Source organism: Triturus cristatus, chromosome 1_1 (assembly GCF_964204655.1).
Source record: "Triturus cristatus chromosome 1_1, aTriCri1.1, whole genome shotgun sequence".
Lineage (NCBI taxonomy): Eukaryota > Metazoa > Chordata > Amphibia > Caudata > Salamandridae > Triturus > Triturus cristatus.
In genome coordinates, this window is record NC_140579.1 from 43,284,783 (window position 1) to 43,310,973 (window position 26,191).

Sequence of the window (26,191 nt, forward strand, 5' to 3'; positions counted from 1 at the left end):
TTATTAGCATCAACAGAGTAAAAAAAGGTAGAATTCTACAATAATGCTAAAACAATTAATATATGCAGGCATATAGCTACAAAACAGTAAAAATGTGTACTCCTTCGATGCAAGCCCTAACTAGATGTACCTAAGTGTACCTGGCATGTAGTAGGTGTATAGCCAAGAATCCCCTTAGGATAGTGCCAACCCCATTACTTGATGTGGGAGAGCGAAGGACCCCGTCTTGGTCTCAAGGAGGACACCCCGCGAGGGATGTCAGACCACTGTGTGCTGGCGTGTCTGCGTGCAGAAACCTCAGCGTCTCACGTCAGCAGGGAAGTTTTTTTCTCCTCTCGTTTGCTTAGGGAAGATGTAGCGCTTATATATGTAACCGGTACATTCCGGGGATCTACCTGGAAGTGTACTATGGGCATGTCGGGCAAGGATGATGATAGAGGTGACCCTTATACAGAGGTATTATGCAGAAGATGGTAATCCTGCTGCGGTACTGAGAATCCTCATTCATAATACATGAGGCTAGTTTTTGGAGAAAAGCACACGACACTCATGTGGCACCTAACTAGGTAAAAAGTCAGACGCGTTATGCAGAACAATGGGAGGACAGATGTAGGTAAAAGGTTGTGCAACTACCTTGGCCTATATTGGGGTACACTGGGGTTCATAACAAGCCAACAAAAAGCAGATTGCCCTCTTGATGATCTTGGGCGTAACTGATTTAAACGTTTAAGGATCCTTGCAACTAGTGGAGTCTCTCCTCCTCTTTCAAGGGGGGAGGAGGAGCAAAGAACATTGGGAGTAATGGATTGTCCGAAGTGAAAAGGAGTCACAATTGTTGGCGAAAAAGCCGCGGTGGCCCTCAGCTATAGTTTGTCTAGAAGAGAGGCGATGTAGGGCGGCTGCAACAAGACACTTTGCAGCACACTCATGAGACGATCTTAAGGGATTGCCCTGAGCAATGTTGAGAGTTGGAAGGCACAGCGAGCAGCCATGGACTGGCTAGAAGGGCCGGTACACGAGGTGCATCAGAACCAAAATGGGATCCTACTGTGGCATCACAAATGGTTTGTGAGGGAATACAAGTATCAAACCCTTTAGAAATCTCATTACAACAGGTGACATACAGAAGGATGGCTGGTCCGGCGAATGTAAAAAGGCCGAAAGGACAGACAAATGACCTTTCATAGTGCCAACTGCAAGACCTTGCTGGTACAAATATAAAACAAACCATAAAACATCCAGCAGTTTGGCTTGCAACAGACCTGCTTTACACACTCCATAACAGGCTACAAACGTACCCATTGCCCGGCATAAACCGACTTTCGCAACCTCAGGTAGTAGATCGAATGCAATGAATTGCTGCCGCTCAATCTCCAAGCATGGAGGTGCACTTTACGCAGGTCTGTGTGCAGAACCTTTCCCTGCTGCTGCAACAGGAGATCTTCCTGAAGTGCCAGCCTGATCAGAGGACAGATGCTCATGCCCAGTAGGTGAGGGTACCACATCGTCCTGGCCTAATCCAGAGCCACTAGGATTAATTGGACCGGGTCTTTCCTAATCTTCAGAAGCTGGGGCAGGAGAGGCATACAGGAGTCCTAAGCTCCATTCAAGGCTAAATGAGTCTCCTAGAGGAGTGTTCTTAGGAATGCTAACACAGATGTTTTGACACTGCGTTTTCTCAACGGTCGTGAAAAGACCCACCCTGGGTTCTTCCAACTGTTGGATACACTGCGCCACCTCCGTGTGCAACTGCCATTTGTGATCCCCCAAGTGTTGCCATCTGAGCTCATCCACTTTGGCATTTAAAGATCTTGCCAGGTGTATCACGATCAGGGAGAGGCCCGAATGCTTCAGCCAGTTCCAGAGGTGCATAGCCTCTTGGCACAGGACCAAACTCTGCCCTGCTTGTTGCAGTATCATATAGTGGTAGCGTTATGTGTGAGAACTTGCACCAGCCTTCCCTTGATAGACTGCAAGAGGTCCTTCAATGCTAGGTGGATGGCCTGCAGCTCTAATAGATTTATTAGGAGCCGTGATTTCACTGGAGAGCACAGCCCTCCAGATGGCCTCTCAGCCCAGCAGTGATGCATCCATCACCACCATCAGCTCTGGATGGGGAAGGGTCTACTGCTGGTTAGAATTCATACAAGTAGTCACCATTGTGGGTCTTTTGCAGTCGCCTCCAAAACCTGAATGATGCATGGCAAGTTCCCTTGGCACTGGGCCCACAGACTTCAGATCCCACTGCAGAGTCAGCATATGGCACCTGGTGGAATGGATGAGCAGGATGCACGAGGCCAGGAAGTCTCAGAGCTGCTCTCAACAAGATCCAGATCTGATGCTGAAACACCAGGATCAAAGCCTGAATGTCCTGGTCACACTGGAACGGAGGTAAGGCGCCGAACTGCACTGTGTCCAGAACAGCTCCAGTAAAAGAAAACCTCTGCAAAGGAGGCAGGCATGGGTTTGGCTCATTGTTTGAGAACCCCAATGATTCCAGGAGGTTCACTGTCGTCTTTATGCAGTCTACTACTTACTACGGTGAGCCCGTCTTGAAAGGCCTGTCATCAAGGTAGGGGAAAACTGGCATCCCCAACCTCAGACATTGGGCAGCAACCACCACCATCATTTTTGTGAACGCCCACACTGGTAAGGCCGAAAGTGAGCATATCAAATTAAAAACGCACCAGGCCGACTTTGAACCATAGGTGCCGTCTCTGGGGCTGCAGCACCATCACATTAAAGTATGTATCCTTCCGGTCCAGGGCGACAAGCCATTAACTAAGATCCAGGGCAGCGAGAACCTAGGCCAGCATGAGCATTTTGAATTTTGAACAATAAGGCAATTACAGGATGAAGATCTAAAATAGGATGAAGGACTCCATGCTTCTTTGGCATGAAGGAATAGCGGAGAAATAACCTAGTCCTATCTCGGACGTTTGCACCTTCTCTACAGCATCTATGGACAGAAGAGCTCACCTCTCTTGAAGTGAAATGGATAGGTGCTGCTCTGATACAGTGGGTCTGAAAGAAACGACAGGGCATAGCCTTCTTGAACTATCTGGGGGGTCCCATCTGTCAGTTGTGATGGACAGTCACTCTGTAAGAAAATGTTGAGTCCTGCCTCCCATAGTCTGGTGATGTGCTGCTAAGGGCAAAGTAAAGTGGTTTAGAGGCAGATTACGCAGAGGATCTTGGCTGGGACGATCAGTGCCCCTGGTGACCTGCATGTTGTCAGCTCAGTCTCCGTACCTGGCCACGAAAGGGATGATTGGAGCCTGGCACTTTCTACACACCAAACCTCTGGAGGAGCCCTGAAGACCTGAAATTGTTGCGTTAACTGTCTGGCAGGGGTCGAAAAGGCACAAAGAGTGCACTGTAGCCCAGCTTTTATTGAAGTGCTCCAAAGGGGAATTAGCTTTTCGCCCACCAGGAATGAGTAAAGATAAAAAGGCATATCCATGGGAGATGCCTGCACATCCCCAGAAAAGCCTGCAGATCTCATCAATGCGTGGCACCACACCAGTGCCAACTGCTCGCTGCAAACAATCTATAGTGTACAGGCCAGTCCAAATTATATATTTAATCACATCCTGAATGGTTTGAGCCAGAGAGGCTCTTAACTCCTAAGTAGCTGCCAGCAACATCTTGCAGGCCATGTCCCAGCTGCTATGCGTATTACGGCCCAGTAAGCAATCGACATTGATCTGCTTCAAGGCTAGACTGACCGCAAATAACATTTGTTTCCAAAGCCCCTCAATGGTTTTCGACTTCCTGTCCGGGGACGAGGGAGTTATAGTGAAAGCATTAAGAATAATTTTGCTAGTGGATGCTTGGCCCACGACACTCACAGGCGGAGGGCGATGCACATAGAAATGAGGGTTGCCAGGCATCAGTCTGTGGCGTCTGGCCAACTGTCTGTTCACTTGTGGGCAAGCTTTAGAACAAGTGCCCAAAAGAGGGCTAGAGCAACCTTTAGTCCAAGTGCCCAAAAGGGTGTTGGTTAGGGCATTATTGAACAGCAGTTGATGAATTTCTGTAACCACATTTGTTTTAACCTCAACAGAAGTCAGTTGTCAATCCAGGACCTCAGCAGCGTGTCTGATAACTTCTACAAAGGAAACACTCTTGCCCATTGACAGCCGAAGGGGGGAACCCGTTCCTGTATCAGGGGAAGTATTCAGCCCACCGGCCTCTTGTGAAGCCAAATATTAACTGTCACCATCATAATGCAGGGTAAATCATCCCATGATCCCCATTGAAAGCATCAACTGGAGCTATGGTCAGAATCGAAATAGAAAGCAACTGAAGACAGTTATGTGACCGCTGAAGAATGTTTTCTAAATCAGATTTTATGTGACCTGGGGCTGGAGTACAGCAAAGTGTGACCTTAGTAGGTGTCGAGAGGGGTTGGGGTTGTAACCTGGGGTCGACACAGAATCCCCTCCAGTGACGTCGGGAGTGGCGTTCACAAAGAAGGGAGTGACGCGGGTATTGGAGCTGGATTGGAAGGCAGCATCAGAGACCCCGAGGCAGGTTCCAGGGGCTCCGATGGTGCAGATTGCTGACCAATGAGCGGACACTTGGGCTGTGAAAACATGCCACATGGAGCTGGAAGAGTGCCAGCAATACACACTATGGCCTTCGTAAATGCCTCAACCTGCGGGGACATCGGCAATGGCCTGGGAAACTCTGAGCTCATTGAAACAAATAGAAAGAGGCTTTCCGAACTATAATGCAGGGAGGCTACAAGAGAAATCAAGAAGCCGAAATACAAACAAAGAGGAAAAACCTGCCTCGGATTGCGTAAAGCGGAAAGATCTCACTGCTCAATATTAAACAATAACCTGCCACATACTTGTTTTGAATTCTTTACCATTTAATCAAAATGGGTATCAGCCGTTTATATACATATATTATGACCACTTATGAAACTACACAGTAATATGTTATAAGTACAAATTTTACCTTCTTCTGTCACCCCATTCACTCATTCTATTCAGTCTCTCCTACACAGCAATCATACATACCAATTACAAACTATTTCCACCAACATACACAACATATAAATGGACTAGCATTTGTAAACACAAACAGGCATGCATGTAATGATAAAAGGATCAAAATCATATATACTTCTCTGTTCACTTAGAGAGTTCTGATAAAGCTGAGTGCGCTAGAAAACATTTCAATTAGTCTTTTGATGTAGAACTTAAGTCTGGTCACCAACATTCAGTTTTGTACATTGATTTTTTTTTTACAATATATGATGTAAACAGCATCATCCAGAGGAGTGCTCCTCATGTTCCTGTTTCGTCATGTGCCGACGTATGACCAAACCTTCCTCAAGGTGCTCAAGTGAACAATTTCTTAACTCGATGTGGGGTTGAAAAGTTGAGGGGGAGGAAAAAAATACAATTGAAGGTCCACACAAAGATTGCCTCAGCTCTTGTCAGGAACATCAGAGAGGGACAACAAAGAAATAGAATAGTTGTTGCCCAGATAGAAATGAAGTGATCCGCCGATGACTGTCCTCAGGAAAGGATACATGATCTTGTTCTGATAATCTACAATCCAATAGACGTAAAATGACCAAATTCACAGGAGTTCTTGGATCCCCAAAAGCAACAGATAGAAATGGATTTATGGGAGACACTGGAACAAAGGAAGCTACGAGCTCAAACTCCCTTTTCGGTAAAATGCTGTTGCAGAGCAGACGTATTCCTCAATATGCCAATCAATATCGACGCTGGGGGTCCGCTATACATATCAATGGGTGCGGCATGAGGTAAGCGCAGGTCCGACGGAGGCCAAATCGCCACATGTCTCTTTCAAATCATATGACCGGAATGAAATGGTTCTTTCTGTAAACTAGGTTGCAACAGCCTCACTGAAACGTCTTTCCAGTGCCACCGTCGGACCGGAGCTTACCTCAAGCCGCCCCCATTGTTTTTTATAGTTTGGCCATACCAGATGCCGATACTCATCTTGAGTAAATAGTAAAGAATTCAACACAAGTATGTGGCACTGGTTACTGTTTACTACTGAAGCTCGACCCCTTTGGAGATGTGCTCTCCTTCTACAGCGAGGTACTTCCGCTTTACGCAATCAGAGACAGGTTCTTCATTAGGTCTCGCATAGGGCAGCGCATGCGCTGCCTCTCCGAGGCATTAAGTAATTTGTAAATGTGTTGAATCTCCGCCTACTGCAGCTCTTTGTCAGTAATTGGTTCCTGAGCTTGTCTGTTTTAGTGTGTTGGTTTCTGACAGGCTAATGCCCTTTGTCGATCAGCCTTTACTTTTTTAAGAACGCCCACGCAGCACCGCCTAACTACAGTAAACATGCTTTATGTGGCATGAAGTGTTTCAGTTGGAACTCTTTTGTTTCTTTTCGTGGCTATTGCTGAAAGAGTTTAGCTGTGTTTAGTTTGAGGCATTGGAATGAAGTGAATTGGGTCAGTAGCGTGTTTTATTATTATAGCTGTGTTTACTTTGAATTGGGTCCATAGCGTGTTTTATTAGCTGTGTTTTCTTTGAGGCATTGGAATGGAGTGAATTGGTTCCGTACTTTTAGTGTACGATGGTCCGTTTCTGCTATTTATTTTGTTTTCATTTTTTTTTTCAGAACAATTACACTGTTATTTAGCGCGTTTTACTTATGTAACTAGAAGGGTTTAGCTGTGTTATTTTGCTGCATTGGAATGGAGTGATTTGGCTCGTAATTTTAGTGTACGATGTTCCTTTTTCTGCTTTTTTGCTTATGTTTATTTATTTTCCCGGGAGAGTTGCATTGCTATTTAGCGCGTTTTGATTTATTTTCCCGGGAGTTTGGCTGTCTTTACTTTGTGGCATTTGAATGGAAAAGACCTTTCGCATCACTCTGTGTCTTCATTTGCATCTCTTTGAGGCTGGGAACGAAGAGATTACAATCTATACTGCCCATTTTAATGTACTTCATTATCTTGGCCTGGTTTCGGTTCTCAGCTGTCACAAACAAGTTGACGCTTCACACCATACCAGACTTTCTGTCTTCCGATTTTTTTACCCTTTTCACACATTATTCCCAATTGAAGGGCACTGCGAAGTGGCTGTGTGCGCGTAGCGTGGATGCGGGTAGGAAACCCTTGAATAATAGTGTACATGGGCGCAATGCTTCAGGCTCTTTTATAATTGTCCCTTGTGCCTTTATGAATATATAGCAAATGGCACACCATGTACTGACTTCGTAAGGATAGCAGGATGATTTGATGTGTGAATGAAGTCCCGTAAATATACGATCATACTTGATATCAGCAGCGAGCGTGAAGCGTGTTGATGTGTAAAATGGTATACATTTGCCCAAAACAAACGTTTCTTATTTACAACTGTGCTCGTGTTATAAGGAACATCAGTTTAGCCTTTGGTGCTATTTTGTTGTTGTAACCACATGGGCTCACTGTTTTCGGGTGTTTTATACTTGCAAGCTCTAACTTTATTAATCCCTCTCGAATCTCATCCCATGTTCTAAGTGTGTAAAGACGGCAGGATGATTTCATGTTACAATTTCGTGCTGTAACTATACTATCGCAGCTGATGTTAGCAGTGAGCGTGAAAATTCATCATTTTGTAGACAAGCACGCCGTCGTGCATAAAACTAAACATTTGTATTTGAAACTATGCTTGTTTTATAGTGTATATGGGCTCAGTGCTGCAGGCATTTTTTTTAGTTGTAACTTCTGCCCTTATTAATTCACAATAAATGTCACATTATATTCCGAGTGTGTAAGGATAGCAGGATGAGCTGAGATAACAATTACGTGCTGACATTATACTATCACACCTGCTGTAATCTGCCAGTTTTGCGAGCATTGGAATGGAGTGATTTGGCTCGTAATTACTATCGCAGCTGATGTTAGCAGCGAGCGTGAAAATTCCTGATTTTGTAGACAAGCACGCCGTTGTGCTTAAAACTCAGCATTTGTATTTGAAAATATGCTCGTCTTATTGTGTATATGTGCTCACTGCTGCAGGCAGTTTTTTTAGTTGTAACTTGTGCCCTTATTAATTCTCAATAAATGTCACATTATATTCCAAGTGTGTAAGGATAGCAGGATGAGCTGAGATAACAATTACGTGCTGACATTATACTATCACACCTGATGTAATCTGCGAGTTTTGCGAGCATTGGAATGGAGTGATTTGGGTCGTAATTACTATCGCAGCTGATGTTAGCAGCGAGCGTGAAAATTCCTGATTTTGTAGACAAGCACGGCGTCGTGCTTAAAACTCAGCATTTGTATTTGCAAATATGCTCGTCTTATAGTGTATATGGGCTCAGTGCTGCAGGCAGTTTTTTTAGTTGTAACTTCTGCCCTTATTAATTCTCAATAAATGTCACATTATATTCCAAGTGTGTAAGGATAGCAGGATGAGCTGAGATAACAATTACGTGCTGACATTATACTATCACACCTGATGTAATCTGCGAGTTTTGCGTGCATTGGAATGGAGTGATTTGGGTCAGAATTACTATCGCAGCTGATGTTAGCAGCGAGCGTGAAAATTCCTGATTTTGTAGACAAGCACGGCGTCGTGCTTAAAACTCAGCATTTGTATTTGGGAATATGCTCGTCTTATAGTGTATATGGGCTCAGTGCTGCAGGCAGTTTTTTTAGTTGTAACTTCTGCCCGTATTAATTCTGAATAAATGTCACATTATATTCCAAGTGTGTAAGTATAGCAGGATGAGCTAAGATAACAAGTACGTGCTGACATTACACTATCACACCTGATGTAATCTTGGAGTTTTGCGAGCATTGGAATGGAGTGATTTGGGTCCGTAGTTTTAGTGTACGATGGTCCATTTCTGCTATTTATTTTGTTTTAATTTATTTTTCCGGAAGAGTTGTACTGCTATTTAGGTCGTTGTATTTATTTTACTAGAAGGGTTTAGCTGTCTTCATTTTGCGGCATTGGAATGGAGTGATTTGGCTCGTAATTACTATCGCAGCTGATGTTAGCAGCGAGCGTGAAAATTCCTGATTTTGTAGAGAAGCACGCCGTCGTGCTTAAAACTCAGCATTTGTATTTGAAAATATGCTCGTCTTATAGTGTATATGGGCTCACTGCTGCAGGCAGTTTTTTTAGTTGTAACTTGTGCCCTTATTAATTCTCAATAAATGTCACATTATATTCCAAGTGTGTAAGGATAGCAGGATGAGCTGAGATAACAATTACGTGCTGACATTATACTATCACACCTGATGTAATCTGGGAGTTTTGCGAGCATTGGAATGGAGTGATTTGGGTCGTAATTACTATTGCAGCTGATGTTAGCAGCGAGCGTGAAAATTCCTGATTTTGTAGACAAGCACGGCGTCGTGCTTAAAACTCAGCATTTGTATTTGGGAATATGCTCGTCTTATAGTGTATATGGGCTCAGTGCTGCAGGCAGTTTTTTTAGTTGTAACTTCTGCCCGTATTAATTCTGAATAAATGTCACATTATATTCCAAGTGTGTAAGTATAGCAGGATGAGCTAAGATAACAAGTACGTGCTGACATTACACTATCACACCTGATGTAATCTTGGAGTTTTGAGAGCATTGGAATGGAGTGATTTGGGTCCGTAGTTTTAGTGTACGATGGTCCATTTCTGCTATTTATTTTGTTTTAATTTATTTTTCCGGAAGAGTTGTACTGCTATTTAGGTCGTTGTATTTATTTTACTAGAAGGGTTTAGCTGTCTTCATTTTGCGGCATTGGAATGGAGTGATTTGGCTCGTAATTACTATCGCAGCTGATGTTAGCAGCGAGCGTGAAAATTCCTGATTTTGTAGAGAAGCACGCCGTCGTGCTTAAAACTCAGCATTTGTATTTGAAAATATGCTCGTCTTATAGTGTATATGGGCTCACTGCTGCAGGCAGTTTTTTTAGTTGTAACTTGTGCCCTTATTAATTCTCAATAAATGTCACATTATATTCCAAGTGTGTAAGGATAGCAGGATGAGCTGAGATAACAATTACGTGCTGACATTATACTATCACACCTGATGTAATCTGGGAGTTTTGCGAGCATTGGAATGGAGTGATTTGGGTCGTATTTACTATTGCAGCTGATGTTAGCAGCGAGCGTGAAATTTCCTGATTTTGTAGACAAGCACGCCGTCGTGCTTAAAACTCAGCATTTGTATTTGAAAATATGCTTGTCTTATAGTGTATATGGGCTCAGTGCTGCAGGCAGTTTTTTTTAGTTGTAACTTCTGCCCTTATTAATTATCAATAAATGTCACATTATATTCCAAGTGTGTAAGGATGGCAGGATGAGCTGAGATAACAATTACGTGCTGACATTATACTATCACACCTGATGTAATCTGCGAGTTTTGCGAGCATTGGGATGGAGTGATTTGGGTCAGAATTACTATCGCAGCTGATGTTAGCGGCGAGCGTGAAAATTCCTGATTTTGTAGACAAGCACGGCGTCGTGCTTAAAACTCAGCATTTGTATTTGGGAATATGCTCGTCTTATAGTGTATATGGGCTCAGTGCTGCAGGCAGTTTTTTTAGTTCTAACTTCTGCCCGTATTAATTCTGAATAAATGTCACATTATACTCCAAGTGTGTAAGCATAGCAGGATGAGCTAAGATAACAAATACGTGCTGACATTACACTATCACACCTGATGTAATCTTGGAGTTTTGCGAGCATTGGAATGGAGTGATTTGGGTCCGTAGTTTTAGTGTACGATGGTCCATTTCTGCTATTTATTTTGTTTTAATTTATTTTTTCGGAAGAGTTGTACTGCTATTTAGGTCGTTGTATTTATTTTACTAGAAGGGTTTAGCTGTCTTCATTTTGCGGCATTGGAATGGAGTGATTTGGCTCGTAATTACTATCGCAGCTGATGTTAGCAGCGAGCGTGAAAATTCCTGATTTTGTAGAGAAGCACGCCGTCGTGCTTAAAACTCAGCATTTGTATTTGAAAATATGCTCGTCTTATAGTGTATATGGGCTCACTGCTGCAGGCAGCTTTTTTAGTTGTAACTTGTGCCCTTATTAATTCTCAATAAATGTCACATTATATTCCAAGTGTGTAAGGATAGCAGGATGAGCTGAGATAACAATTACGTGCTGACATTATACTATCACACCTGATGTAATCTGGGAGTTTTGCGAGCATTGGAATGGAGTGATTTGGGTCGTAATTACTATTGCAGCTGATGTTAGCAGCGAGCGTGAAATTTCCTGATTTTGTAGACAAGCACGCCGTCATGCTTAAAACTCAGCATTTGTATTTGAAAATATGCTCATCTTATAGTGTATATGTGCTCAGTGCTGCAGGCAGTGTTTTTAGTTGTAACTTCTGCCCTTATTAAATGTCACATTATATTCCAAGTGTGTAAGGATAGCAGGATGAGCTAAGATAACAAATACGTGCTGACATTACATTATCACACCTGATGTAATCTTGGAGTCTTGCGAGCATTGGAATGGAGTGATTTGGGTCCGTAGTTTTAGTGTACGATGGTCCATTTCTGCTATTTATTTTGTTTTAATTTATTTTTCCGGAAGAGTTGTACTGCTATTTAGGTCGTTGTATTTATTTTACTAGAAGGGTTTAGCTGTCTTTATTTTGCGGCATTGGATTGGAGTGATTTGGCTCGTAATTACTATCGCAGCTGATGTTAGCAGCGAGCGTGAAAATTCCTGATTTTGTAGACAAGCACGCCGTCGTACTTAAAACTCAGCATTTGTATTTGAAAATATGCTCGTCTTATAGTGTATATGGGCTCAGTGCTGCAGGCAGTTTTTTTAGTTGTAACTTCTGCCCTTATTAATTTGAAATAAATGACACATTATATTCCAAGTGTGTAAGGATAGCAGGATGAGCTGAGATAACAATTACGTGCTGACATTATACTATCACATCTGATGTAATCTGCGAGTTTTGCGAGCATTGGAATGGAGTGATTTGGGTAGTAATTACTATCGCAGCTGATGTTAGCAGCGAGCGTGAAAATTCCTGATTTTGTAGACAAGCACGCCGTCGTGCTTAAAACTCAGCATTTGTATTTGAAAATATGCTCGTCTTATAGTGTATATGGGCTCAATGCTGCAGGCAGTTTCTTTAGTTGTAACTTGTGCTCTTATTAATTTGAAATAAATGACACATTATATTCCAAGCGTGTAAGGATAGCAGGATGAGCTGAGATCACAATTACGTGCTGACATTACACTATCACACCTGCTGTAATCTGCGAGTCTTGCGAGCATTGGAATGGAGTCATTTGGGTCCGTAGTTTTAGTGTGCGATGGTCCGTTTCTGCTATTTATTTTGTTTTAATTTATTTTTCCGGAAGAGTTGTACTGCTATTCAGGTCGTTGTATTTATTTTACTGGAAGGGTTTAGCTGTCTTTATTTTGCGGCATTGGAATGGAGTGATTTGGGTCGTAATTTTAGTGTACGATGGTCCGTTTCTGCTTTTGGGCTTATTTTTATTTATTTTCCCGGGAGTTTGGCTGTTTTTACTTTGCGGCATTAGAATGGAAAAGACCTTTCGCATCACTCTGTGTCTTCATTTGCATGTCTTTGAAGCTGGGAACGAAGAGATTATAATCTATACTGCCCATCTCAATGTACTTAATTATCTTGGCCTGGTTTCGGTTCTCAGCTGTCACAAACAAGCTGACACTTCACACCATACCAGACTTTCTGTCTTCCGATTTTTTTACCCTTTTCACACATTATTCCCAATTGAAGGGGACTGCGAAGTGGCTGTGTGCGCGTAGCGTGGATGCGGGTAGGAAACCCTTGAATAATAGTGTACATGGGCGCACTGCTTCAGGCTCTTTTATAGTTGTCCCTTGTGCCTTTATGAATATATAGCAAATGGCACACCATGTACTGACTTCGTAAGGATAGCAGGATGATTTGATGTGTGAATGAAGTCCCGTAAATATACGATCATACTTGATATCAGCAGCGAGCGTGAAGCGTGTTGATGTGTAAAATGGTATACATTTGCCCAAAACAAACGTTTCTTATTTACAACTGTGCTTGTGTTATAAGGAACATCACTTTAGCCTTTGGTGCTGTTTTGTTGTTGTAACCACATGGGCTCACTGTTTTCGGGTGTTTTATACTTGCAAGCTCTAACTTTATCAATCCCTCTCGAATCTCATCCCATGTTCTAAGTATGTAAAGACGGCAGGATGATTTCATGTTACAATTTCGTGCTGTAACTATACTATCGCAGCTGATGTTAGCAGTGAGCGTGAAAATTCATCATTTTGTAGACAAGCACGCCGTCGTGCATAAAACTAAACATTTGTATTTGAAACTATGCTTGTCTTATAGTGTATATGGGCTCAGTGCTGCAGGCATTTTTTTTTAGTTGTAACTTCTGCCCTTATTAATTCTCAATAAATTTCACATTATATTCCAAGTGTGTAAGGATAGCAGGATGAGCTGAGATAACAATTACGTGCTGACATTATACTATCACACCTGATGTAATCTGCGAGTTTTGCGAGCATTGGAATGGAGTGATTTGGGTCGTAATTACCATCGCAGCTGATGTTAGCAGCGAGCGTGAAAATTCGTGATTTTGTAGACAAGCACGCCGTCGTGCTTAAAACTCAGCATTTGTATTTGAAAATATGCTCGTCTTATAGTGTATATGTGCTCAGTGCTGCAGGCAGTTTTTTTAGTTGTAACTTCTGCCCTTATTAATTCTCAATAAATGTCACATTATATTCCAAGTGTGTAAGGATAGCAGGATGAGCTGAGATAACAATTACGTGCTGACATTATACTATCACACCTGATGTAATCTGGGAGTTTTGCGAGCATTGGAATGGAGTGATTTGGGTCGTAATTACTATCGCAGCTGATGTTAGCAGCGAGCGTGAAAATTCCTGATTTTGTAAGCAAGCACGCCGTCGTGCTTAAAACTCAGCATTTGTATTTGAAAATATGCTCGTCTTATAGTGTATATGGGCTCAGTGCTGCAGGCAGTTTTTTTAGTTGTAACTTGTGCTCTTATTAATTTGAAATAAATGTCACATTATATTCCAAGTGTGTAAGGATAGCAGGATGAGCTGAGATCACAATTACGTGCTGACATTACACTATCACACCTGCTGTAATCTGCGAGTCTTGCGAGCATTGGAATGGAGTGATTTGGGTCCGTAGTTTTAGTGTGCGATGGTCCGTTTCTGCTATTTATTTTGTTTTAATTTATTTTTCCGGAAGAGTTGTACTGCTATTCAGGTCGTTGTATTTATTTTACTGGAAGGGTTTAGCTGTCTTTATTTTGCGGCATTGGAATGGAGTGATTTGGGTCGTAATTTTAGTGTACGATGGTCCGTTTCTGCTTTTGGGCTTATTTTTATTTATTTTCCCGGGAGTTTGGCTGTCTTCACTTTGCGGCATTGGAATGGAAAAGACCTTTCACATCACTCTGTGTCTTCATTTGCATGTCTTTGAAGCTGGGAACGAAGAGATTACAATCTATACTGCCCATCTCAATGTACTTAATTATCTTGGCCTGGTTTCTTTCGTTTTTTAGCTGCCACAAACAAGCTGACACTTCACACCATACCAGACTTTCTGTCTTCCGATTTTTTTACCCTTTTCACACATTATTCCCAATTGAAGGGCACTGCGAAGTGGCTGTGTGCGCGTAGCGTGGATGCGGGTAGGAAACCCTTGAATAATAGTGTACATGGGCGCAATGCTTCAGGCTCTTTTATAATTGTCCCTTGTGCCTTTATGAATATATAACAAATGGCACACCATGTACTGACTTCGTAAGGATAGCAGGATGATTTGATGTGTGAATGAAGTCCCGTAAATATACGATCATACTTGATATCAGCAGCGAGCGTGAAGCGTGTTGATGTGTAAAATGGTATACATTTGCCCAAAACAAACGTTTCTTATTTACAACTGTGCTTGTGTTATAAGGAACATCACTTTAGCCTTTGGTGCTGTTTTGTTGTTGTAACCACATGGGCTCACTGTTTTCGGGTGTTTTATACTTGCAAGCTCTAACTTTATTAATCCCTCTCGAATCTCATCCCATGTTCTAAGTATGTAAAGACGGCAGGATGATTTCATGTTACAATTTCGTGCTGTAACTATACTATCGCAGCTGATGTTAGCAGTGAGCGTGAAAATTCATCATTTTGTAGACAAGCACGCCGTCGTGCATAAAACTAAACATTTGTATTTGAAACTATGCTTGTCTTATAGTGTATATGGGCTCAGTGCTGCAGGCATTTTTTTTAGTTGTAACTTCTGCCCTTATTAATTCTCAATAAATGTCACATTATATTCCAAGTGTGTAAGGATAGCAGGATGAGCTGAGATAACAATTACGTGCTGACATTATACTATCACACCTGATGTAATCTGCGAGTTTTGCGAGCATTGGAATGGAGTGATTTGGGTCGTAATTACTATCGCAGCTGATGTTAGCAGCGAGCGTGAAAATTCATGATTTTGTAGGCAAGCACGCCGTCGTGCTTAAAACTCAGCATTTGTATTTGAAAATATGCTCGTCTTATAGTGTATATGGGCTCAGTGCTGCAGGCAGTTTTTTTAGTTGTAACTTCTGCCCTTATTAATTCTCAATAAATGTCACATTATATTCCAAGTGTGTATGGATAGCAGGATGAGCTGAGATAACAATTACGTGCTGACATTATACTATCACACCTGATGTAATCTGCGAGTTTTGCGAGCATTGGAATATAGTTATTTGGGTCCGTAGTTTTAGTGTACGATGGTCCATTTCTGCTATTTATTTTGTTTTAATTTATTTTTCGGGAAGAGTTGTACTGCTATTTAGGTCGTTGTATTTATTTTACTAGAAGGGTTTAGCTGTCTTTATTTTGCGGCATTGGAATGGAGTGATTTGGCTCGTAATTACTATCGCAGCTGATGTTAGCAGCGAGCGTGAAAATTTCTGATTTTGTAGACAAGCACGCCGTCGTGCTTAAAACTCAGCATTTGTATTTGAAAATATGTTTGTCTTATAGTGTATATGGGCTCAGTGCTGCAGGCAGTTTTTTTAGTTGTAACTTGTGCCCTTATTAATTCTCAATAAATGTCACATTATATTCCAAGTGTGTAAGGATAGCAGGATGAGCTGAGATAACAATTACGTGCTGACATTATACTATCACACCTGATGTAATCTGCGAGTTTTGCGAGCATTGGAATGGAGTGATTTGGGTCGTAATTACTATTGCAGCTAATGTTAGCAGCGAGCGTGAAAATTCCTGATTTTGTAGACAAGCACGCCGTCGTGCTTAAAACTCAGCATTTGTATTTGAAAATATGCTCGTCTTATAGTGTATATGGGCTCAGTGCTGCAGGCAGTTTTTTTAGTTGTAACTTCTGCCCTTATTAATTCTGAATAAATGTCATAATATATTCCAAGTGTGTAAGGATAGCAGGATGAGCTAAGATAACAAATACGTGCTAACATTACATTATCACACCTGATGTAATCTTGGAGTCTTGCGAGCATTGGAATGGAGTGATTTGGGTCCGTAGTTTTAGTGTACGATAGCTCTAAAATTTACAAATGCGAGACCTGTTGCATTGTAAATGCTTGTTTTTGTTTGTAATTAGATATCAACTGTGAAATCGGTTCCTCAATCAGGGGCTGGAAGCGAGATCGATTGGCACCTTGCCACTTTCAGAATGACTCTATGGATAGACCAGTGGCAGGTTTGAGTCGAGTACATCTTTGTCTTCTTGAGACCGAACGGACGACCTGTCACAGGTCAACAGACAACTGTTTACTGCAGCCATGAGATGACTGGAACCCTGTAGCTTTAGTTGGGGACATGGTTCCCTCGCACACTGAAATTCAATGGAAAAACGTGTCAACTGACCTGACTTCAAAGGAACAGCAAGGAAGGAACGGACGTCAGAGAGCAAGAGTGGCACCTATAAGTGTCTCTGCTCTGTTCATTTAAGGGCGGAACAAAGTTAATGCAGAATCACACGGCACCATCCGAGGAAGAACTGCTCGAAATATGTCCGGCTCCAGAGTAGCGCCTTGGGATATTACGAAGGTGAGCAGTAAAAGAAAAAAAGACTTGCAGCAGCTTAAAACTTACAAACAGCATCACATGATTTGTGTACTTCCACGTATTCCTCAAAACACAAGCATAAGGAATTCTCACCTCTGATTAGAGACGAGCTGCATGACCTTGAAAAGAAATATTTAAGCAGTGAGGGTCGATTTAAGGAAATGAGATCATTTTTGACAGCTTGCTTAATTTTTTTTTGCAAACCAAAGGCAAGAGGCTGACCTTATTTTTGTCTGCCCACAATGCTAATGTGCTAAAATATTTGGCAAATCAACAACACTTACCAGTGGTAATAATGAAATCGGGGGCGCCAATTGGGAGAACGGAGCAAAGTCTGCAAAGCACATGCTAAATTCACAAAGAGGTAACACATCAGAAAAAACCTGGGGACAATGAAAAAGAGAAATCCAAAATGTATTAAAACGGCACTAAGATTGGCATTTGGCACTCTATCAATAATACCCGTCTAAGACCATTATCACGAAAACATTATGACTTTCAAGACAAAATAGAGTGGCACTAACTGCTGACAGACTTCAGAGGTTGCTAAACTTGTCGTAGTCATGCGGGCTTGATAGTAACAATAGAACAGGCAAAAGCCATAGACTTCCATTGATAGCTTAAGGTGATCTTTTCAAAGACCGACCTCATTTATTTGACTCATCTACCCACTTACTGCTACAAATATTCCTGCAGTCGATCCTTCCAGAGAACAGTCCAAGAATCCTTCACATGCTGTGATGCCTTTCTTGAGGACAAGAAATAACTCATCACAGAATGACAATATTATTGAAACAGAGGAACATGAATCTAAGAATGAACTGGTTTATAAATGATACGACACAAAAATGCCCCAGTTAATATATACCCTGTTTTTTTAAGTATTAACACTCACAATACATGTTATATGACGCGCAAACAATATAAGGAATGCGCGCTCTCCTTATGCAGATTCTCATTGGTGTATGTTCAATTATGCAAACCATGCATGCAATTTGAATAGAAGTTTGTCAAACTGTATCTAAAATGTTAAAACTCAAACAAATTTAAACAAAAAAAGAAAATGAACTGCTTTAGTCAACAAATTAATCTCTCAGGTTTAGAGTCCATCAAAGACTAAAGAAGAGAGTTATGAATACACTGTGGTTTCTATGAAGGAATATTTAAACCACAGCAATGCGAGAACACGTACATGGAGAGGATTGGTGCCACAAGGTCCAGCGAAGCAATGAGGATACCCAATTCTGCAATGGCAGCTGTCAGGAGGAGCGCCCATGTCGGTTCACCATTTGACTTTCCATGCCCAAAGACCTGTTGGGTTGAGAAATAAGTAACTAATTAGGACAAAGTTCAGACATGGAAGACTATGTGTACCTGGTTAGAGTGCTCTTCGAAAGAAATATGGCTTGGACCTCACACATGGAAGTGCTGACCAGGATTGCTCATACTAGCAAATGAGTGTCCCTAGTCAGAAGTGTGTGGTGGGCATTGTATTGCTCCAAAGCATGCAAAGGCAGTCAGTGAGTCATCCCCGGTGAGGTGAATGTAAAAAGAGAGGATTGGATGATTTCGCCCTCACATATTGGATTATTCTTTCTGCTTTGTCAGATTGACTGAAATCATTGAGGACTGCATGAGATGAGGGTTTATTTGGTTGGACTGAAGGCGAGTCAGTGTATCTGGCTTAAAAAAAGAGACCATGGCTTAAAAAACAGACCATGGCTTAAAAAACAGACCATGTGCTCCAAGTGTTTCAGTCTAAATGCTGAAGGTAAAAAGGGCAAGAGTCACATACATCACTGAAAAACAATAAGCTGATGGAAATATCGTACCAGCAGGAACAGGGGTGTTTGTCCATAGGGGGAGTGGCAGGTGGCATTGTGGCAGATGTTAAAATATGATAATGGAGAATTCTTACCCGCAGGAACGGAATTATATTGTCCTTGGCTATGGCTTGCAGAAGTTGTGGGGCACCAGTCAGGCTCTGAAGACCGGCTCCACAGGTGGAGAAGAAGGATCCAATCACAATCACCCAAGGAGATGGCCATGACAGTGTACCAACAACCAAGTTCCTGTTCACTGCATGGCCAAACCTGAGGAAAGGGAACACGAGTTTGGTGTTTGCTGGACAGTTTAGAAATGTGTTCTCTAAAATAATACATCACAGACAAAAGAGCGTAATTGGTTGCCTTGTGCACAACTAATCTATGGAAAACCCATGAGGTAGGGTAGACCATCTCAGCCAATGCAGGTGTAAAATAAGCATCAAAAACCGACCTTCTACAAAGCAGTAAAAGGAGGAATACTTCAATGCTCCCTGGATTAAATAATCTGCAGGCTATCCCAAGCATGGCTTTAAATCAACTAAATTGCCTTAATAAACCTCAATCTGCATTTACTGTGGATTATGCATTACTTTCTATTACTTAATGTCGCCCATTTTGGATTCCAAAACAAATGACAGAAAAAGAAAATACAAAGATTACAGAATCAGGGAGTTAGATTCTGCCTCAATAGTCACAAGTGTGACCACATAAAAACAGCATTGCAAACATTCAACATAACATTAGTTACCAACACTTGAGCCATATGGATACCTTGAGTGGAGAGCTGGGGGGTATAGAAGGAGAACCACCATACAGAACAGACTCAATGATCTCCTACAACTACCCTCAAAACCAGCCAATGCCTTCAAGATCAGTAGATCAAGGTCATCAACCATAAGATCATCAGGCACTGAAGCCACAGAGATACAACAGACCACAGGGAACCAATTTTCATTATGTCATAAGCATAAATTCACTATTAGTATTATCCATACTTAAGGACTCAAGTAACGAAGTAGCTAACAAGATAGAACTCAGAAGTCCGCTATGTCATCATACTTGCACTATGCTGAAGTGGTAATACTGAGTAGGAAGAAGTAGAATGGGGCAATTTAAAGTACCTGATCGGTAGAAAGCTTCTGAGGGTAAGCCTAGAGAATATATCTAGGTTTCTCCAAACGTCTAGAAGGGTGAAGCCTAGACCTCAGGTGGGACTCGAACTCAAAATCCCTGGCTTAAAAGGCCAATGCCTTATCCATTGTGGCACTGACCCACCAATCCTGCTCACTAGAAGCCTTTTTTGAAAATTATTTCACAGTAACCACTTCCAGCTAAGCTTTAGCTGTTGGACAAGTGCTCTCACAATTTCCTCGGAAGGAGCAGTTGTAGAGAGGAATGAAAAATTTCCTAGCTAACGTAACGGAAAGTTTCAATTCTATTAAGGACTCGGAGGTGAGGATTATGCTACTCTTTCTTCACTTTATTGAATTGCAGCCACTTTAAAGTCAAAACTACTTTTCCCATGAACAATAGGGAAATAACATCAAAACAATAGAGTGCCCACACATAGAGTGTCCCATCCATTGCACGAATCAGGAGTCCTCAGGTAGCTGATAGTCCTCTGTCCCTGACTATGCTTCCTCTTTCGTCGCTCGGTCAGCCAGTGAACCCGCATCAGGAGTCTTGTTTGCTTGGATCCCCTGGAAATTAAAAAAAGCGTGAGCGACAGTAATGGCTAAGGTTTAGCCCTGAGGAAAGAAACTTCAAAGTATGTATGCAAGTACAATACATTGGAATCATATCAAAACACCAGTACTAAAACATCGTACTTACTCAAATACGAGGGAGGAAAGGTAGTCAACGAAGTTGTACCCTGGGTGGGATAATCCTCGCCTCTGAGTCCTTAATAGAATTGAAACTTTCCGTTACGTAAGCTAGGAAATTTTTCATTCTATGTCAGGACCGGAGGCGAGGATTATGCTCGTTTAAAGGTTGCTCACAACCAAATGAGCCATGTAAACCACCGGTTTGAAGTAAAACTGTTTAAAGGTAGAGTCTGAAGACCAATCCGCAGCATTCAGGATGTCTTCCAGATGAGCTCCCAGGGTAAAAGCTTTAGAGGCCATAGCACCTCTGGTAGAATGAGAACCAAACGCTCGTACATCAATGCCTGCTTCTTGCATTATCCAGCGCACCCAAAGGGCAATCGTGGGGGAAGACACCGCCTTGTGGGGCTTTTATAGTGCTATGAGCAACTGGCGTTCCCCAGGAGCCCTGAATTCCTCTGTCATCTCCTCATAAGCTTTGAGACACGCAACAACACATAATTTCGGGGAGTCCGGAAAGGTGGAGTAGGACACAGAAGTCGTACCGCATTTAGTGCGCCTACGAATGGTGAACGTTACACCAGCGGGGGAGAACATTCTGCCGGACATATCCAGAGCTCTGTCGTCCGAAACCCGTCTGCAAGAGATCAGACACAGTAGCATGGCTAGCTTCGCTGACAGTTCCTTCCTGGAGAGGAATCTATTCGGTTGCCATGATTGGAATAGATTCAACACCCTGTTGACATCCCACAACTGAGAGTAACGAGGTTCCGGGGGAAGCGAGAGACGTATACCCTGAAGGAGACGACAAACTAAAGGATGTTCTCCAACAGGTGAACCATCAACTAAAGCATGACCAGCAGAAATTGCGGACCTTAAGGTATTGATGGTTCTGTACGCGAGACCGTCCTCTGCTAGGAAAGCCAGAAAATTCAAGATGGCAGACACATCAGCTGCCACGGGATTGAAACTCCGTCGCATACACCAACGACACCACCTTCTCCAGGTGGACCGATAACGCTTGAGGGTGCTGTCTGCCCAGGCCCTGGAAAAGATACTCTCAGCCGCTCCCGAAAGGCCTGGGACCGCCCATCTTCCCCTGTAATCCGCCATGCCATGAGAGCCAGGGAGCCCTGCTCTATCAACGGGTGAGGACACCCGTCCGGACTGAGAAGAGCTGGAAAGAGGGGAGTGTAGGATTGGAGAATCCCAGGAAAGTTCCAGAAGAACCAGAAACCATACTTGCGACCTCCAAATCGGCAAAATGATCACAATGCTTGCTTCTTGGCGTCGAACCTGGGCGGAGACCAGAGTTATCATTGCAAACGGGGGAAAGGCATAGGCCATCTCGGACCGCCAATCCTGGAGAAACGCGTCTGTCTGCTCCGCCAGAGGTTCCCGCCTCCAACTGTAGAACCGGGGAAGCTGGTGATCTAGGCGAGAGGCAAAGAGGTCTACAGAGAAGGGACCCCAAAGACTCTGGAGATCCGCGAATACCCCGTGTGTAGTTTCCAGAGGCTCAGATCGTGGAAGTGGCACGAGTGAAAGTCTGCCACTTGGTTTTCCTGCCCGGGCAGGTACTCCGCCGTGACTGAGATCTGACGATCCAGGCAGTACTGCCAAAAGTTCGCAACCAGGTTCAAAAGAGCTCTGGAGTGAGTGCCTCCCAGATGATTGATATACCAGACAGCCGAGATGTTGTCCATCTTGAGAAGGACGCACGAGTGAACCGAGTCCTTGGTCCAGCATTTGATCGCGAACGATCCAGCCAGAAGTTCCAGACAGTTGATGTGTAATTGTTGCTCCGACGGAGACCACACACCCCCCGTGGTGAAGTCGCCACACTTCGCGCCCCAGCCGGATCTGCTCGCGTCGGACTCGATAACGATGTCTGGCGCGGACCCGAAAATGGCCCGACCATTCCAGGCTTCCATGTTGGAAAGCCACCACTGAAGCTCTTCCCTGGCCTCCGGTGTCAGACCCACTTTGTGGGAGTATGATCGGCCCTTGCGGAGATGCGCCGCTTTGAGACGTTGAAGTGCTCTGTAGTGAAGCGGGCCCGGGAAGATAGCTTGGATGGATGCAGATAGTAAGCCCACCACCCGAGCTAATTGTCTGAGGGAAATCTGAGTCAGGGATAAAGCCCTCCGAATCTCGTTGCGAATTTTCGGCATCTTGCGAGCAGGAAGGCTGAGAGTAGATTCCATTGAGTCTATTAAGAAACCGAGAAATACTACTTTTTGGGAAGGAACCAGAGTGGACTTGGTTTCGTTTATCACGAACCCTAGGTTCTGAAGGAGATCCACCGCGGTTTGCAGGTGCCGAGAAAGGGTTCGAGGATCCTGCGCCATTAGCAGAATGTCATCTAAATAGACGATGAGTCTCATGCCCGACGCCTGAAGACGTTCTATCGCCGGCCGCAGAACCTTGGTGAAACACCAGGGAGCGGAGGACAGGCCGAATGGGAGAGTGGAGAACTCATAAGTCTTGTTGCGCCAAAGGAACTGCAGGAATTGGCGGTGAGGGGGAAAGATAGGGATCACTAAGTAAGCGTATTTGAGGTCGAGGCGCGCCATCCAGTCACCCGGACAGAGAATATCGCGAAGAAGATGGATCCCCTCCATCTTGAAGTGGCGATAAACTAGCCACTCGTTGATTTCGTGTAAATTGATGACCGGGCGCTGGCCCCCGTCCACTTTGTCTACGAGGAAGAGGTTGCTGAGGAAACCTCTGGGGTGCTGCAGGGTTTCTACTATTGCCCCTTTGTCTAGAAGAGAATGGAGCTCCTGGTCGACCAGGACAGCGTCTGCCTCGGAAAAACAGAGTGGACGGGAAGGAGTGCGTTGCAAAGGGGTCCCCTGAAACTTTATGTGAAAGCCCCTTACAGTCTGCAGAACCCAAGCATCCCCCGTGATGGAAGTCCACATTGGGAAAAAATGCGCCAGGCGGCCCCCCCACTTTTAGAAGGGAAGAAGGGGAACACTCACCGGAAGAATTGGATCAGCCTCCTCCTCTGCCACCTCTGTTGTTGCCTCGGCGTCCATCGGTGGGGTAAAAGTTCCCAAAGTGGGGTTGATCTTGATATTGTCCTTGACTGGAGCCTTGCCCACTGTGCTGATTTGGACGGCCGGACGAGCGGCCCCTACCTCGTCCGGCCCCGCGGAAAACCCGAGGGCGAAACACCTTCCTGATGGAAGTCTGCGCTCTATCCAGGGAGGTACAGGTGTTAACAAACCTCCCTAGCTCCTTGATAAAGGGTTCGCTAAAGAGGCCAGCCTGTGCGACTGGTCCCGCTTCAGTGTCTGCCAGGTCCCCAAGTTTGGGGTCAACCTTGATTAGAAGCGACCTGCGCCGCTCTGTGAAAAGCGTGCAGTTGGCGTTCCCGAGGAACACCACTACACATTGGACCCAGGAGGAGAGATGTTCGGGGGATATGAGAGAGTCCGAGGCCTTGGCCTCTTCAGCCATATCTAGGATTTTGGTAGCGGGCCCCAAGACAGCCAGTAGTTTGTCTTGACAGGCACGCCAGGACCTGTCGATGCCTTTCTTAGGGTCTTTGACAACTACCTTCCCTTCCAAGGAGAGACAGGGGCACTCTGCCCCAAGGCAACTACGAGCTGTTGGCTCGAGAGGGCGCCGGATCCTGCTGGCCACATACTGGGTGACCTTCTCGGAGGGGGCCCAGTCAGAGGAGCGTGGATGCAAGACGTCGTCCGGGTCCAGCATGTCCGCACACAAATTTGGCTCGCTAGAGGTTGGCGCTGACTTGGAAGGAAGCCAGGGACGGGACTGTTCAGGAGAGGCGTCCGCGTCCCCAGGGTCCCCGTCTGCCATAGTAGAGGGGGTTGCCGGCGGGACAGAACTTGCAAGAAAGGCTTGTTTAAGGCGGCTGAAAGCATGAGAATCCACCCCCGCCTCCCTAGTACGTCTGGCTGGTGGTTGGTGTATGTCCGAGGCCGGACGGCTGGGGAAAAGACCTTTGGACGAAGCCTGCGTGGCTCTGGCTAGCTTTTCGCAGGCCTGGTCAATTTTTCGGGACAGTCGCTCTTCAAGAGGGGTAATGGCCTGCTCTACCGCCTTATGTATAGAGTCATCAACCGCATCATAAAAGTCATCATCCCATGGAAGAGCCGCAAGTGGGTCCTCTTCCCATTGATCGTCTTGATAGACATCTTCTTGATAGTTCTACATGGAGAGGTAAGTAGAATAACAGGTAAGTGATGACCAGGGCTGTAGAAACTAGGAGGTAAACCTCTAATAAAGTGGGGCTGGGTGTCAGCCGGTAATATGGCCGTGCAGTGCTCGCAATTTAAGGCCCAAAGCCTGGGACCCAAACAGCCCTGGTGCAAATATATATATAATTGGGCAGTCTGCCAGCCAATGGATCCCGGCAGATTGAATCTGTACTACAGACTCTAAACAGAGTGTTGTTGGCCTATAGAATACGGACCCCCAGGCAGTGAAACGCTGCCAAAGACTGCTTAACAGCAGTTACAGACCTGTGAAAATGGGCGATCAAGGGGGCGTGTGAAGGAAATTATAAAAAAAAAAAAATGCCTAAAGGCATATAGCACAGACTCTTGTCAGGGGTGTAGGGCAGATGCGACAAGGCTCACGCGGCGATGCAGCCTGGGATCCGACGTGCTCAGGAATGTGCAGAATCCCAGGCGCGCGCCGCATCAGAGACGCTCTCAGGCGCCCTCTGAGGTACGGCTGCTAGGGAGCAGGGAGACTCCCACGGCCGGAGTGAGGCGCCGAGTAGCGGCGACTCACAGCTGAATTATCCCTGAGAAAAAACTCGTTTATCAGGCAAAGCGGGCGCCGCGCGTTTAAAATGAAAAATATGGCGCGCGCGCGCCCCTGACAGCCTCCGTGCAGATAACGCGTATCAACACAAAGAAACGTCGCAGGCTGTCAAGCCGTGTAACAAACAAAGTCTACGATCGAACAGTGCAGATAATACTAATCTTGGTGAAAAACAATATTAAGCAATACCATAAATTACATCAGAAAGCAATACAAGGAAAAGGAGACTTATCTTGGCTGCAAGCAGCAAAGAAAGAGGAAGCATAGTCAGGGACAGAGGACTATCAGCTACCTGAGGACTCCTGATTGGTGCAATGGATGGGACACTATCTGTTGGCACTCTATTGTTTTGATGTTATTTCCCTATTGTTCATGGGAAAAGTAGTTTTGACTTTAAAGTGGCTGCTTTTCAATAAAGTGAAGAAAGAATAGCATAATCCTCGCCTCCGGTCCTGACATAGAATTAATGGTGGAACAATGACTGCGAGGCATTTGGTGCCTGTCGATGCAAAGGAGATCTAAATCATCATGACTCCACCGCCATGCTTGATGGTTGGTTTGGGGTTCTTGTGGTGGTATGCAGTGTTCGATTTTCACCCAATATGTTCCTATGTGTTACAGCCAAACAACTCAACTTTGGCAT

The 26,191-nt window shown here is 44.1% G+C and overlaps 1 protein-coding gene across 2 annotated transcripts in view; it reads right to left on the reverse strand.

Annotated features, from left to right (window-relative positions):
- The window catches only part of LOC146869314 (solute carrier family 12 member 6-like), an 818,593-nt gene that overhangs the window by 371,066 nt on the left and 421,336 nt on the right, over positions 1–26,191 (reverse strand). For both annotated transcript variants that reach the window (XM_085648043.1, XM_085647962.1), the window contains 3 exons: positions 19,009–19,183; positions 18,283–18,401; positions 17,375–17,473 (listed from right to left, as the gene is read on the reverse strand). In XM_085648043.1, the coding sequence (XP_085504169.1) occupies positions 17,375–17,473; positions 18,283–18,401; positions 19,009–19,183 (393 nt within the window). The remainder of the gene's footprint in view (positions 1–17,374; positions 17,474–18,282; positions 18,402–19,008; positions 19,184–26,191) is intronic.